General features: G+C 40.2%; 2 protein-coding genes across 3 annotated transcripts in view; both read right to left on the bottom strand.

The window, feature by feature from the left end:
• Positions 1 to 575: 575 nt before the first annotated feature.
• Positions 576 to 8,653, bottom strand: LOC138032601 (beta-1,3-galactosyltransferase 1-like). Of its 2 annotated transcripts, none has more exons than XM_068880309.1 (2): positions 8,429 to 8,653; positions 576 to 3,009 (listed from the first exon to the last, which is right to left on the bottom strand). In XM_068880309.1, exon 2 carries the CDS (start codon positions 2,993 to 2,995, stop codon positions 1,850 to 1,852), a length of 1,146 nt encoding a protein of 381 aa, XP_068736410.1. In that variant the 5' UTR covers positions 2,996 to 3,009; positions 8,429 to 8,653; the 3' UTR covers positions 576 to 1,849. The 2 variants fall into 2 exon arrangements, with proteins under 2 accessions (XP_068736410.1, XP_068736409.1); XM_068880308.1 differs by lacking the exon at positions 8,429 to 8,653 and adding an exon at positions 7,702 to 7,947.
• Positions 8,654 to 13,860: 5,207 nt separating this feature from the next.
• LOC138033122 (beta-1,3-galactosyltransferase 1-like) overlaps positions 13,861 to 15,687 on the bottom strand; it is an 11,619-nt gene continuing 9,792 nt past the window's right edge. The window contains exon 2 of the mRNA XM_068880890.1: positions 13,861 to 15,687. This exon is cut by the window's right edge and continues 297 nt beyond it. Coding sequence (XP_068736991.1) covers positions 14,822 to 15,687 — 866 coding nt within the window. The 3' untranslated portion in view covers positions 13,861 to 14,821.

Raw genomic sequence — 15,687 nt, 5'->3', positions numbered from 1 at the left:
TCAGGCTGGTTTAAGCCGGTTTGGGTGTTAAAGTGTTAAAAAGAAGTGTTTTTGTTTTTGGAACTCGGAAAACCTACTTCAGTCATGCGTTATCGTTGCATCTGATTCAGTTTTGTCAGCCCTAAAATTAGATTTATGATTCTGAAGCGTTTACAACCGCAAAAGACAGGTCAAGATATGAACTTCTTCCCACGGAGGAAAGCCGCGAAGACCTTGGGGACTTTGTATGCTACGGTAATACGAGCAACAAAAACTCCCAACTTATCTCGCAACATTGCAGCGAAACTATTCGAAAAGCGATGTTGCGCGTTTTACATCCCATGCACAACCTGCAGTCTCGCAACAAAAAAAAAATGCTGATTTTGTTGCAGAAAGTAGAGTGAACCTCTACTCTCTGCAACACGCTGCAGCAACTTGCAACACATTTTTCGCTGTTGCTCGTATTAACGTTACGGTTGGAGAGGTTTATTTCTGTATTGACTCGGTGATACTTGGGAAAAATCCGTGTGCTCCTTTGCAGGAGTCGATCGAACCTACGACGACCTTCCGATTACCAGTTAGGATGCTCTACCACTGAGCTGTAGGAGACTCGTTGGAGCCTGGCCTGAACTAGGTTCATGTAATTATTTTCCCGCGAGTCTTCTATAGCTCAGTGGTAGAGCATCTGAACTACATTGTAATCGGAATGTCGTGGGTTCGACTCCTGCTAAGGAGCACTTGGATTTTTTCCGAGTATCCACAAGACATTGAACATCGAAAAATAAATCGCTCCGCGGGTGTTATTCACCTGGGTTAAAATGCTTCTATGGTAAAAAAATCGACTTCCATTTTTCCTTCAGATTTTGAAATAGTGTTTCCTTGACACCTGACTGGCAAAATCTTGCGCGTAGAATTTTATCCAAAGGCTGTTTTCTTTGAGTGCAAATTTAGGATTTCATTGTCCACTATTATTCAGGTTTCAAGACTGACCGAGAAAAAGCAGAAAAAGCGTCATGTTTTGCTTTTCTTACAGTCCTGATATAAGTAGCAGAAAGCTTCAGAGACCAATTGTACCCCGAATTTACAAAATCAATTTGTTTTGCCCTCAAAATGCTAGTTGGTACCTAAAATCCAGGGATAGAGGGGAGCTGTGAGAGGTACACTTCATCTTCGTTGTAGGATTCCAGGTGACATAATAATATACACTAGAAGCACATGACTTTGAAGCTTGAAACTTAAAACTCTGTTGCTTGGAACAAAGCTGGGGATTTTAGAACACAAATTTTATGCCCTAATATGGACAAAAATAAGATCGAAGCTGCACGCGAGGGAAAATGCGCGCTGCGTTGAATTTTTAAACTTAAAATAACCCCAGCTCTGAACGAGAGTTAAACGCTTCAAGGTCGTGAGCTTCTCTATACATTTAATGTATGGTTCCGAGTGAAACAGTTATAGTTAGTTTAAATTTGTTTTCCCGAGAGTCCTGATGTTCCCGAGGAAAACACCAGGCCACGAGGGAAAACAAAACTAAGTAGTTACCCGAGGGACCAGACACCAAGTGCTTTGCTATATATTATGTGGTGCTGTTGTATCCGGCGCTGGCAACAGCTGCGGAATTGTAACCTGGTCGGGATACATTTGAATTTGATCAGGAACATGACCAAGAATCAACCTATCAGAGTTCTAGTTTTTTTTTGACTTGTATATAACAATGCTCGATGAATGACGAAACAGTGGTCGCTAATTCTTGTAACAATTCAAATGTTGCAGGTGATATACATGATTCCAGTCGAAAGATGAAGCAGATCTGGCCATAAATTATTCAATGGATCTCCCTGAGTTAATAAAGTTTTAACTCAGACAAGCAACATTAAGAACGTTTATCCTGCTTTTGAAAGGCCCGCGTGTAAACACGATGTATTCGATTTATCGCAGCGGAACTGAGTGAATCTCCTAAAACAATTCCCGAAGGAATTTTCAGTTTGTTTTCTGGAGTTCTGAGCACTACCTTTTCAAGAGAACGACGATCATTGAATACATCCCTACCCGTAATAAGAGGTTCTACGCCTATCTTTTGAACCAAATGACCCATGTAGGCATCCTCTACGGGAAAGGGCGTGTTTACTTTAGACGCATTCACTACATCTAAAAACAGGTTTCGTGAGAAAAGATAAAACGGCCCCCGGTAATAGGGAGGGAAAACTTGATGGTGGAAGTCTTTCTCACTGACATACCATGGACTTCGGACATCGCGCTTAACTTGTGCATTTCTTTTAACAAATCCGGCGTAGACTCTCTCGGACGTTCTGGAAAACCTCTCTAACCAAGAAGCAAGCTCTGGTATCTTAATATAGACATCGTGGTCTGCTTTTACTATAAAATGTGGCTTCATCTCTAATCTTGTTACCCACTCAAAAGTAATTAATAGTTTATCTATTAAGCCACGGTAAGTCTCCTTTAAATTCACACGCAAAATGTCCCGGTGGACTGTTGATTCTCCTTTGACCATCTCGTCTACGTTATGGCGCCCGTTGAATCCCATCAAAAAGAAATATGCAATATTGATGAAGTCATTGGAAATGGAAATATAATCAGAACTAACAGCTCCAAATGTCCAAGATGATTGCTTTGCCCACGTCTGTCTTAACGTATTTCTCTTGTTAAACTCCGACGGGACCGTGTTAATGATAATTAAAACAGTTGTGTTTCGCGGCATTTCTGGCACAAGAGTAAACACAGAATCATGGTCTCGTTGTTGAGCTGTTTGTATGTCGTGGTGAGCATGTGAAGTCGTAGTGGTAGACTGAGTACTTCTCCGCACAGGTGAGTCGACTTTGTGTCGTTGTTCAGTTGGTTGTAACTCGAGGTTAGCATCTGATCCAAGGTGTGAAGCCCTAGTCGTAAACTCACTACCTCTCAGCATTGATTGAGGTGGAAGTAATATGGCGGCAGTTATCAAGATTACGAGTAACACGAGCCCCTTAGCCGTGACAGCCCAGCGTTTCCTGAATGCCATCTTCGGTTTACTTTCTGTAGAAAATAAGAACAAAAAACTTTAGATTGATGTGAGATGGAAAAACTTCGCTTGAAAGGCTGGAAGAGAACCTTCGAAGTGAAGAGAAACAAGATCTTTTTTGGATTTGCTTTAATTTCTCAGCTTGGAGACAAAAAAGAAAACAACGGAGGCCGAGAGCTACTTGCCTTTTCAAGTTGTTACTGACTATAAACAAAAGCTGTAAAGTGACAGCTTTCTAACAATTGTCACGAGACCAAAGAAAACACTAGTTACGTAACAGAATGTCCTCATAGATGCTGAAAATGTATGTACATGCATGTGTCTATATATATATTAACAACTATTCACCGAAGTGAAGGTGGTTAGTATATACTAAAACTATTTTAACTCATTTATTGCTGCAACGATTACAATATTTTCGGGCGCAAACCCTGCGCGAGTTGTTCGGAGGTGTATAGCAAAAATTTACCTTTATTTAGTGGTGACCTCCATTTCGGTGAATAGTTGTTAAGTGTACTTAACAAATAGATGCTATGTTGCAGCGCGTTTGTTCAGTAATAGATCACAGATGACGTCAACATGTTGTAAGAAAAAAGAATCGCCTCATGTGTCACTGATTTTGACCTTTTCTGTGACCTTTTGCTGAACACTGTGGCGCACGGTAACATGGAATACATTTGTACAAAGCCAGTGTTCGGCTTCTCGCAACACCCCGGGGGATGAAAACTCGGTTAATAAGACCATATCTCGCTATGCTATAACATTTCTCCTTAGTTGCTGGGTATAGTGCAAAAGGAAAAGCTCTAGCTTTAAGAAACTTTGGGGATGATCCGTTCTTAAGTGCTAGTTTAGCCGAAATTCTTTTGACTGTGTCCCTTTCTCACTCAAAGAGATGGGAGTGACTTTGAATAGTGTTGTGCAATTCCTCCGAGATCTCAGGTACACGATGAAGCTGACTTCACAGCTACATGAACACTGAAGATTTCATTCCAATCGAGACGGATTTCAGTCCCATAATACACTGCACGTCCTTATATTGTTGGGAGTTGTTGCATGACTTGCGTCCGTTTGCAGGGCGCTTTTGTCACGTTTAACTTACTCTGCATAATGGCATTTGATCATCTGATAAACACGTTCAAAAGTGCAACCAGATGCTTCCGTGAAGCATACACTGGGTTGCCTGTGGTACGTGTTACCGAAAGAATTGTGTGGTATTGAACTACAGCATTCCAGTCTCTGAATAATAACAAACAAAAGAGAAGCGAGAAACATTGGCTTCTGGGCTGACATGTTGAAAATTTTCAAGTTCCCTCACAGCTTCTTTTCACCACAAGTTTAAGCGTGCCCTCTGAGCATCTGACAGATTTGTAATACCACAGTTCACTGAAGTTTTTTTTTTTTCTGTCTGGCGGGGTTAGAATCTGGATGGGTGACCTAAACAATATACCCCTTGATAAAACAGAAGCATCGGACCGAAAATACTATTAACGCTAACAAATGCGAACTCAGCACGGTACCGATTTTGTTAGCTTGCTTTATGCAAAACAAATATTGATTCAAAAGTAAATAGTTTAACTATTGATACACAGTTTTTAGAAAGAGCAGAAGGAAGTTTCCGGGACGGTCGATCGAGAATAAAAACAATATTAATTTTGAACCGTGAATATAGAATATAAAAAGTTACGATCAGCGACATTTTTGCTACGTTCAAGTAAATTGCAAAATCGAAAGTGACATGGCCGGAATTCAGCGGGCGCCGTGATTAAGTTACCGCGGCATGTTTACTCGCCAAACAGTGAAGCATCTGTGTCAAATGATGGCAAGATACCGGGTTTTTGTAAGTTTCTTTTTCTGTCAAGTGTTATAAAGTTTGATCATGAAATGAGCGAAGTCAAAACAAAGATCACAATCGCCCAACTCTTGTTTATGCAAAGTCAAAATTTACTCTCCAAGACGCGTACGACGTTATTTATCAGCAGGTAATTTCATCATTTTGGAAATAGCAGCTACTTTATTATTCATCTGCGTCACAAGTTTTCACTGATTTTGGGGCTCATTTTGTTAAAACTCAAGCACGCTTCCAACAGGCCTGTGAACCCTTCCTGCTTACAGAGCAATACTAAAAAACTTCTCCCATATCACATTTCAACCTTAAGGTCGAAAATTCAATACACAACATGATATTATAATTCGCAAAGGCAGAAAATACCACAGAATCCTTTTCCAGCGAAAAATTTATTGAAACAAACAACATATTTGCTCTTGGAGGCGAAAACCTCTTCCTTTTTCATTGCGTGCGTGAAGACAAGAAACTCAATCGTGTCAAATTACCATGTACTTCAGGTAAATACAGCTCACTTTGATTTCGTCTCGACGGGCGATAGATTGTTGTCGAAGTCCAGTACTCGTCGCTTTTGAGATTCCTGCCTAGTTTATCCAACTGACTTTCCATTATTGAGCTCCATAAGGGTATATTTTGTTCAAGGATCCACTAAAACGCCATTCGCGTTACATGACTTTCGACGCCATTGCTGGCTAAGTTAATGATTCTACTGTGTCCACCAGAGAAATCTACGCAGTTCCACTACCCTCTCGATCCTAAGAAAATACGCGCAGAAGGCTCTATGCACAAAGACACCACTTACCAGGGGAGTGACAGGCAAGACTTTTACCGACACGGAAAAAAAAATAAAAAATAAAAAATAAAACAAATAAAACAAATAAAACAAACAAACTAAACGCAGACCTCGACTGGGTTTGCCATAGGCAACCCAGTAAAAAGAAAAACACCCAACAAATGCCACCCACTTTCCGACTGGGATTACCATACTGGCAACCCAGCAATTATGTGTATTTCTACAGTCCGCTATTCGTAAGATCATGTTTCAATGATATGTTTGTACCAAGACCTAGTTTCCTTTGCGGCCGCTCGGGTCGGGCAAAGGAGACTAACCAAGACCGTGCACCGAAACCGATTACAGTTCCTTGGAATAATTTTCCAAGCAATATAGAAAAAGTACTGCAAATTTTTGAATGCAAGAAAATTCTCGTTAATCACAATTTTAGCGTAATTTTAGGAACAGTATACTCTTTTTTATAAGGACCTTTCTTTTAAGAATCTTCCTTAACGTTCAGGCTGAGAGATATTACCAGAGTAAATTAAGAACATAATGAAAACATGCCAGTCTGAGAATCAGTTCAAGACGTCTTTGCTTTGCTCACTTGTTTTTACTATCATTTGTTTTTTGTTAGTCTTGTGAGTAGTATAAATAAAGGTAAAAGAGATGCAAAACTCTCGTCTGACAAGACAATTAACTCAAATACTTAGGTCCATTGTAAACGTCGCATTTTACATATACCGAATCTAATGCAAATGAAAAATATCTATTGTTTTCCTTCATTTGCATTAGATTCGGCATGCTCATGTAAAATACAACGTTTAAAACGGGCCTTAAGGAGGTCTTTTTTAACATTCACAATGTATATCAATTTCCCAACCCTCTTGAATTAGGGAGAGAAGAGCTCTGGGGAACCCTGAAGCAAAATGTCTTCTCATTGGTTTCCGTGAAGAACAACAAAAGCGTCTCTAATTGGTGCATTCAAATAGGCAATTTTTGGCTATGAGAAGGCTACGCCGCATGTTCTCCTGCATAGAGTTTCCCAGAGCCTTGGGTCGACCCGAGGCTCTGGTAACGAGAATGAATGCAGATATGTGGTTTTTTAATATTGCCAACATGGCTGTCCTACAAAGTGTGGGCAATCAAAGAATACACAGCTCTTGTACTTTACAATGTTTTAAATTCTATAATGCAATTTCAATCTATGCATCTGGCGACCCCGACTGACAGCTTGACTTAAACAAAATTTATTTAGATTTTTAAACTTTTTAAAAATGAACTTGATTCTTGCCTGCGGCCCATCTTTTACTTCTAGACGCCTTAAAGGCCCATTTCACTCTGAATGCATCGCGCGCCGCGCATAATAATTCGTGTATCACAAAATTAAAAGAAACTGAAAAATCTGAGAAAGCCTTTCAAAAGCTTCTTCGTTAAAAGCTATCCGTCAATATATCTTTCAGGGTCCTGATTTGAATGCGTTCTCTACTTATCATTTCATAATTTTTTGGTAGTATTTTATGTCTATATTTGTTTTTAAAAAATATTTCTGTTTGAAGTCAAATAGTATTGAAAAACATGTCGGATTTCTGCGGCGAACACGTTTCACAAACACAGTAATCTGTGGCACTTTTTTGAGCACAACCATCTTTACAAGAGCATTTCACTTCCGAGTCCTAGGTATCCTTACAAATCGAAAATGACAAAGTAAAAGTAAGTTTAAAGTAATCCATGAATTTCAACACTGAAAGAATGTCACCTAGATCGTAAACTTCAGAATTGTTGTATTCCTCTTGCTGAATAACTGAACCGCAAAAATTCCGCTAAAGTGATTCTCCAATGTCTAAATAACTCGACTGCATAAAAGTAAAAAGGTAATTTTAGCGGTTTCACTTGTTAAAATTACCCGGTACAGCACACGACGATCAGGCTTTTGGCGATGTTTCTTGTTTTCAACGACACGAACTGGCGCGACTAAAGGCAGTCCAGACATTATAAAGATTTGTATGGGAATCTCAATAACAAACTATATACTTACACACAAAAGTTCTCAATAAAAAGCCTACTTTATTGTCTTGGTGACTTTCTTACTTTTTGTGTGGTTATTTGCCTTATTGAATGCGATTTAAGCGACTTCTCAAATTCCCAGGTTGTCACTCGTACAGGCTGTTCATCAACCTTTAACTTGTTTGCTCTCACCATATGGAGTCTCAAATGAACGGTTGACCAGCCGTGTCCAAATTTGTTGTAAGCGAGCCTCCAAGGATTTTGAATATTTGAAAATTGCTTGCTCCCGCAAGATCAAAGATAATTTTTTGGTATTTTACCACATATAATAAATCCTTTATTGACCAAGCTTGTTCGGTCAAGATGGCTGGATATTGGCCTCGTTCTTTTTTTGAATTGCGTGTTTATGATAAGCACGCAAAAAAAGAACTTGGCCAATATCCAGCTATCTTGACCGAACAAGCTTGGTCTTTAAGCCATACATTTAGAATATTAATTACGTAACAATTTCCGTATTGGTGGTTGTTTCTACGTGATTTCATCGTTGCCATGTTGGTGAACAAAAAAAAAAGATCTCTCATTAGCTCTTTTTGTTCGTCCACAAGTGCAAATGACATCATTGTTATCTGTGTCTCTAAAGATTGTTTGCAAACCACCTACTGAATATTTTCGTGTGAAATATCTTCACTGCAATTAATGGCGCGGAACAACAGGAATTAAAAACAAAATATCTCTCTTGCCCAATGCGTGTCTTAATTTAATGAAATCCATTTTACTCCCTACAAATGTCTAAATGGCGCTGTAAGCATACCTTATCGGCTGCCGTCTCTTTGAACATAGCAATCACATTCAAACATCCTTGACGAAACGCTTCAGAGACTCGCCGGCCTGGAGTAATTTTGGCAAACGTTGCTTTGACAATATGGGATTTTACACGTTTTCACTTCAGATGCGCCGCTTTCATCCTTACCAGTTTTTTCTCGATTCTTTCTTTAGCCTGCCTTTCACAAAAAAATCTTCTTTAACCAACGGATCACAAAATAGCTTCGAAGCCACGTTAATTAGAAAATGGATATTGTCCATTCAGTCTTAAGTACAACCAGAAATATTCCCATGGAATCCTAAACCCTAACCCTAACCCTGACCCTAACCCTAACCCTAACCCTAACCCTAACCCTAACCCTAACCCTAACGCAAAGTTCTTTTCGGTGATTCTGTGATAAATTCCTTACAATTGACAGTCTCAAGGTTCATCATTACATAGTGTTCCACTTCAGTGGCCATGAATCAACTCACCGGTAAGGTTATGTTTTCTCATCATCTTGGCAAACTCATAAGGTGCCCTGACTAGGTTATTAACACCCCTGTTCGTTTATTAAATTAAGCAATACTTTTTACAGTCCATAAGCAACTTCAGCTGAGTAGTTACACAATTTGTGCCGGTATTTGACCGGTAATATCTCAGAAAGTCATTTTCAGTCATTTAGAAACTTATTAAAAGAAATAACTTACGGTTTTGCTCCGTGGAGAGGGTCTTTTACCGAGAGCCAGTCGCTTATTTCAATTCCTTGGAGCTGCAGGCTATCTTAATATATATATTTTAGTTTCCTTGATGTATGAGTTTGCCAATTTCACTGAGTACAAATTGACCCAATGGCATGGGGCACTTGACTTAACAGCTCACGGGCACTCAGTAATTAGGCCTGCCAAAAAAATTCATACTTAATTGACCATTCCCCCAAAGTGCTTTTCAGGGCCAATGAAACACAATCAATAAAACGACAGAAAAACAACAACACGGTTAAAAATCACAAGTGGCCGGAGGCAAACCAAATGAATTGGCTGGTTACACGTGGTAATAACGGATCTTAGACCCGGGATCTCCCGATCTTAAGGCAAGTAACCTAACCACTGGGCCGCACTACCTCCTGCAATCTTAGCAAAATTAGTTTATCGAAGCCATGCGCCCTGTCAGGATAAATTGAGCTCACTCAGGCCCGGTTCAGACGTCGCTCCACTTATGTGCAAAACGTAATTGAGTTAAGTCCGACTTTGGAATGACATTGGCGCGACATGTGATTCAGACGGTGCACTGTGTGTCGAGCCTAATCTTTATTTCACTTGGAGGAAAGAGAATGGCCTGGGTCCGATACCATATTTTCGTGCCATAATTCAGCTTTCAAGATGGTGGCTGTGAAGGAGAGCGTAGCCCTGATAAGAAAATTGTAATTTTTTTTAAAACGTAAAAAAAACTAAACTAGTGAGCAGAACTCTGCGAACTGTATCTGTAAAACGTGTTTATTCTCCGATGAGTTTCGTCTTCTTCAAGGAGTTTACCAATAATAAACGTCTGTATTTAAGCCATATCTGATGGCACAGTTTTAGCTAAACTCGTGGCCCCAAAACATCGTTTCTTACGCCTTGTTCTAATATTTCACAGCTGCGCCTGTTACCTTTTGAAAACACGGTCAAACCTTAATGTTTGTGGTCGTCATTTTTGCCATCAGACATGTCTTAAATACAGTCGTTTATGTATTAATGTAAAACTCCCTGTTGTACCTTAGCTAGACGAAACGCGTTGGAGAATAAACAAGTTTTACAGAGACAGACGCAAAGTGCTGCTCACTACTGAGCTGATTTTTTTCAAAATTTAAATCTAAAAAAATCAGCAATATTTGGTCAATTTTTTTTTTACAGTTTACACTCTCCTAGGTCCTTTGCCGCCATTGTCTCTACCTCGTTAAACTTATATAAGAGCGTGCGCAACAAGTTCTCGGAGGGACTTACGGGGAGATTTATAAATTACCAGAATGTATGCATCTGGTTCTGCACATGAGAAGAACACCGTACGAATTACCCGCTGCTCCAATGTCGAATAATGCGACAGATCCTGTGGAACTTAACGTTTTTGCCGCACCAAATTAAAACTGCCGTACCAAACTAATTCGGACGCCGCTCTTTTGCCGTACTTAATTCAGTCCTCAGTTAGGTTCGGCACATGAGTGGAGCATGCGCAGCGTCTGAATCAGGCCTCAGTTCTACGCCATTTGAAGCAGTTACTTGAGGCGTCACGCGAGTGTGTGGAAAATATGTTGTGTAATCATTTTCTTAAATTTTTAGAGAGTCCCAAGCAACGTAGCCAGCTAAGCAGTTGTTTTTAGGGCAGTCGTTGTCCTCCTTTCGTGGGAAGAAGGAGAGATATTAATTGCTCCCTAAAAACGACTACGCGGTCGGAGACAAACAGCAAAGGGGAGCAGTGTTGAAAGCACTCGCCTCCCACCAATGTGACCCGGGTTCTATTCCCAGACTTGGTGTCATATGTGCATTGGGTTGAATTTGTTGATTCTCTACTCTTCTTCGAGAGGTTTTTCTCCGGGTATTCCGGTTTCCTCCTCAAGCTTATGGTTTGATATGAGTTGATTTGATTTCTGTACACTGTCTTCAATTAGTGCCCAGCTCTAAATACAGTTGACACTTAAGGTTACAACTCCCACTGATGTCCGAGATTGCTGGCCATAGGATATTTAACTATGAATCTTAGGTTCAAAGTGGTTGTTATTGGCTCTGCTAACTGGTCTACTAACATAGACAATTCATTGCCCAGATATAAAGTTAACCATATGGACATGTCACTGAGGGAAAAAGTGCACCTTTTATCTACCTAGCCCTCAAAAACACTCCAGATCAGTGAAGCATCAGAAGCCTATTGAAGCCTATGTTGTGTTGCAAGTTGAGATGGTTTGTTGCGCGTATTACCACCTTCTTGCGCAACAAATTTAAGTGTTGCAAAAAGTAGATGTCGCTTTTACCTTTTGCAACATAAAAAAAATTTGTTGGGCAAGAAGGTGGTAACACGTGCAACAAACCATCTCAACTCGCAACGCAACATTGTTGCGCGACAAGTTGCACGAAAAATGTTTCCCCGTATTACTGTGCCTTCAGACAGCAATGACCAGAGCCTGGTTGCTGACCAGCGGTTTTCGTTAAAACAATGGTTTGCTGGGGTGCTCAGTCTCGCGGGCGCAGAAAACCTGGTTGTTGTTAGCCGTCTTCCATGCAGCCGTCTTTTGCGTCGTCACGCAACGCTCCTAGGTGACGACGCAACAAGGTTGCAAGAAAGATACACAAGAAATACGTGCAGCACATCTTTCATTTGCTTCAAAAGGTCTCAATTATTTTAGCCACGGCATGCGCTTACCCCGAAAAAGATCTTAGAGCGGTTTTCAATTGAGTGTCGAAAGTAATTAGGGAATTGCTTTGGTTTTGCATTTGCTTCACTCAGTGATTGATTCAAAGTTCTCGCGCCATTTTTTCATCCAATCAGAAGTGAAACCAAAACCAATTGTGGCTCGCGCGTGCACATTTTCCCGCGCTTTGTGTCGGCTACGTGTGACTTCGAGTTTCGATTGGTTTTTTGGATTGTCTCTATCCTTTTTGATTGGCCAAAGTAATTACTTTGGTTTTGGTTATACGACAGTCGATTGAAACTCGCTCTAAGAACCGCTTCCTGACAACGATTTAACCTTTTTCGTATAAGTGTTTCTTTATACAAAAATGGATTGGCATCATGATTTGATAATACAGGGACATGGCATTGCATTTCGTGACCAGATTTTCAAACTTGAAATGCTGAGTTTAGAAACTCGAAGTTTTGAGTTTACAAACTCGAAATTTTGTGTTCACAACCTTGAAATTTCGAGTTTCGGTTTTACAAACTCGAAATTTCGAGTTTCTGAACGCAAAATTTATGGTTTCTAAACTCGAACATTCGAGTTTCGAAAGTCAAAATTTCGAGTTTGTAAACAGAAAATCTCGACGATGAAATGATATATGAAATAAATCATATACGAACCGCGGTTATGAAATCAAGTGAAGCTATGATCCTCGCAGTTATGAACGCAATTTTTTCAATTGCGTAAAGAAGCCTGAAAAATTCAGGACTTCAACGGGGTTTGAACCCGCGACCTCGCGATACCGGTGCGACGCTCTAACCAACTGTGAGCGGGTCGTTTGGGGGTTCCAATGTTCCCGTGAGGAATGAATCAATGATGAAATGATATATGAAATGGATCATATATGAACTGCGGATATGAAGTCAAGTGAAGCTATGATCACGTCATTGGCTTCATAGCTCAGTTGGTTAGAGCGTCGCACCGGTATCGCACAACATCCCACGCACAATTTGTCTCGCAACAAAAAAAAATACTGATTTTGTTGCACAATGTTGAATCAGGTTATGCTACGGTAATACGAGCAACAAAAACGCCCAACTTATCTCGCAACATTGCTGCGAAACTATTCGAAAAGCGATGTTTCGTGTTTTACATCCCACGCACAACCTGTCTTGCAACAAAAAAAAATGGTGATTTTGTTGCAGAAAGTAGTACCACTACACTCTGCAACACGCTGCAGCAAATTGCAACACATTTTTTGTTGGTGCTCGTATTAACGTTACGGTTAGAGAGGTTTATTTCTGTATTGACTCGGTGATACTTGGGAAAATTCCGTGTGCTCCTTTGCCGGAGTCGAACCTACGACGACCTTCCGATTACCAGTTAGGATGCTCTACCACTGAGCTGTAGGAGACTCGTTGGAGCCAGGCCGTTAAACTAGGTTCATGTAATTATTGTCCCGCGAGTCTTCTATAGCTCAGTGGTAGAGCATCTGAACTACACTGTAATCGAAATGTCATGGGTTCGACTCCTGCTAAGGAGCACTTGGATTTTTTCCGAGTGAACCACAAGATAACATCGAAACATAAATCGCTTCGTGTCATTCACCTGGGTTAAAGTGCTTCTATGGTAAAAAAAATCCGCTTCCATTTTTCCTTCAGGTTTTCGAAGTGTGTTTGCTTGACACCTGACTGGCAAAATGTTGCGCGTGGAATTTTATCCAAAAGGCTGTTTTCTTTAAGTGCAAATTTAGGATTTCATTGTTCACTATTATTCAGGTTTAAAGACTAACCAATTGGACCTCAGATGCTTGGATCGAGGATAAGATGACGTCAAAGACTCACTAGCTTAAAATTGCAGCAGCTTATTATACATGCAAAACACTAGTTTTAAACGTCTGAAAGTTCGAAACTCCCGTGCTGCATATTAGTTTAGGCGAGTGCACACGCATGGTATTTTTATACTAGTGAGTCTCTGACGTCATCTTATCCTCGATCCTGCTCTCTCAAGATTTTAAAATTAGTAATAGCGGCCCATTGATTAGGAAAATTTCAGTCAAAATAAACAGGTGTCTCTTTGAAATGAAGGCTTAAAACTTCGGTCACTTAAGTGTTCACTTAACATACTCATACAAAGAAAAAGTAGCATTGATTTTTGGTCATAGTAGCACTTTAAGAAAAAGCAGAAAAAGCGTCATGTTTTGCTTTTCTTACAGTACTGATATAAGTAGCAGAAAGCTTCAGAGACCAATTCTACCCCGAATTAACAAAATCAATTTGTTTTGCCCTCAAAATGCTAGTTGATACCTAAAACCCAGGGATAGAGGGGAGCTGTGAGAGGTACAGTTCATCTTCGTTTTAGGATTCCAGGTGACATAATAATATACACTAGAAGCACATGACTTTGAAGCGCGTAACTTAAAACTCTTTTGCTTGGAACAAAGCTGGGGATTTTAGAACACAAATTTTATGCCCTAATATGGACAAAAATAAGATAGAAGCTGCGCGCGAGGGAAAATGCGCGCGCTGCGTTGAATTTTTAAACTCAAAAAACCCCAGCTCTGAACGAGAGTTAAACGCTTCAAGGTCGTGAGCTTCTCTATACATTTAATGTATGGTCCCGAGGGAAACAGTTAGTTTAAATTTGTTTTCCCGAGAGTCCTGACGTTCCCGCGGAAAACACCAGGACAGGAGGGAAAACAAATTAAACTGAGTAGTTTCCCGAGGGACGGCAGAAACTAACTGCTTTGCTATATATTATGTAGTGCTGTTGAATCCGGCGCTGGCAACAGATGCGGAATTGTATCCAAGTCGGGATACATTTGAATTTGATCAGGCGCATGACCAAGAATCAACCTATCAGAGTTCTCGTTTTTTTGACTTGTATATAACAATGCTCGATGAATGACAAAACAGTGGTCGCTAATTCTTGTAACAATTCAAATGTTGCAGGTGATATACATGATTCCAGTCGAAAGATGAAGCAGATCTGGCCATAAATTATTCAATGGATGCCCCTGAGTTAATATAGTTTTAAGTCAGACAAGCAACATTAAGAACGTTTATCCTGGTGTAAACACGATGTATTCGATTTATCGCAGCGGAACTGAGTGAATCTCCTAAAACAATTCCCGAAGGAATTTTCAGTTTGTTTTCTGGAGTTCTGAGCACTACCTTTTCAAGAGAACGACGATCATTGAATACATCCCTACTCGTGATAAGAGGTTCTACGCCTATCTTTTGAACCAAATGACCCATGTAGGCATCCTCTACGGGAAAGGGCGTGTTTACTTTAGACGCATTCACTACATCTAAAAACAGGTTTCGTGAGAAAAGATAAAACGGCCCCCGGCAATAGGGAGGGAAAACTTGATGGGGGAAGTCTTTCTCACTGACATACCATGGACTTCGGACATCGCGCTTAACTTCTGCATTTCTTTTAACAAACCCGGCGTAGACTCTCTCGGACGTTCTGGAAAACCTCTCTAACCAAGAAGCAAGCTCTGGTATCTTAATATAGACATCGTGGTCTGCTTTTACCATAAAATGTGGCTTCATCTCTAATCTTGTTACCCACTCAAAAGTAATTAATAGTTTATCTACTAAGCCACGGTAAGTCTCCTTTAAATTCACTCGCAAAATGTCCCGGTGGACTGTTGATTCTCCTTTGACCATCTCGTCTACGTTATGGCGCCCGTTGAATCCCATCAAAAAGAAATATGCAATATTGATGAAGTCATTGGAAATGGAAATATAATCAGAACTAACAGCCCCAAATGTCCAAGATGATTGCTTTGCCCACGTCTGTCTTAACGTATTCCTCTTGTTAAACTCAGACGGGACTGTGTTAATGATAATTAAAACAGTTGTGTTTCGCGGCATTTCCGGCACAAGAGTAA

The sequence above is a fragment of the Montipora capricornis genome, chromosome 14, assembly GCF_036669925.1.
Source record: "Montipora capricornis isolate CH-2021 chromosome 14, ASM3666992v2, whole genome shotgun sequence".
Taxonomy (NCBI): Eukaryota; Metazoa; Cnidaria; class Anthozoa; order Scleractinia; family Acroporidae; genus Montipora; species Montipora capricornis.
This window is presented reverse-complemented; position numbering and strand designations above follow the sequence as displayed.

What these genes read in the sequence shown, in the direction of transcription:
- LOC138032601 (XM_068880309.1), bottom strand. Translation starts at nt 2,995, where the DNA reads ATGGCATTCAGGAAACGCTGGGCTGTCACGGCTAAGGGGCTCGTGTTA.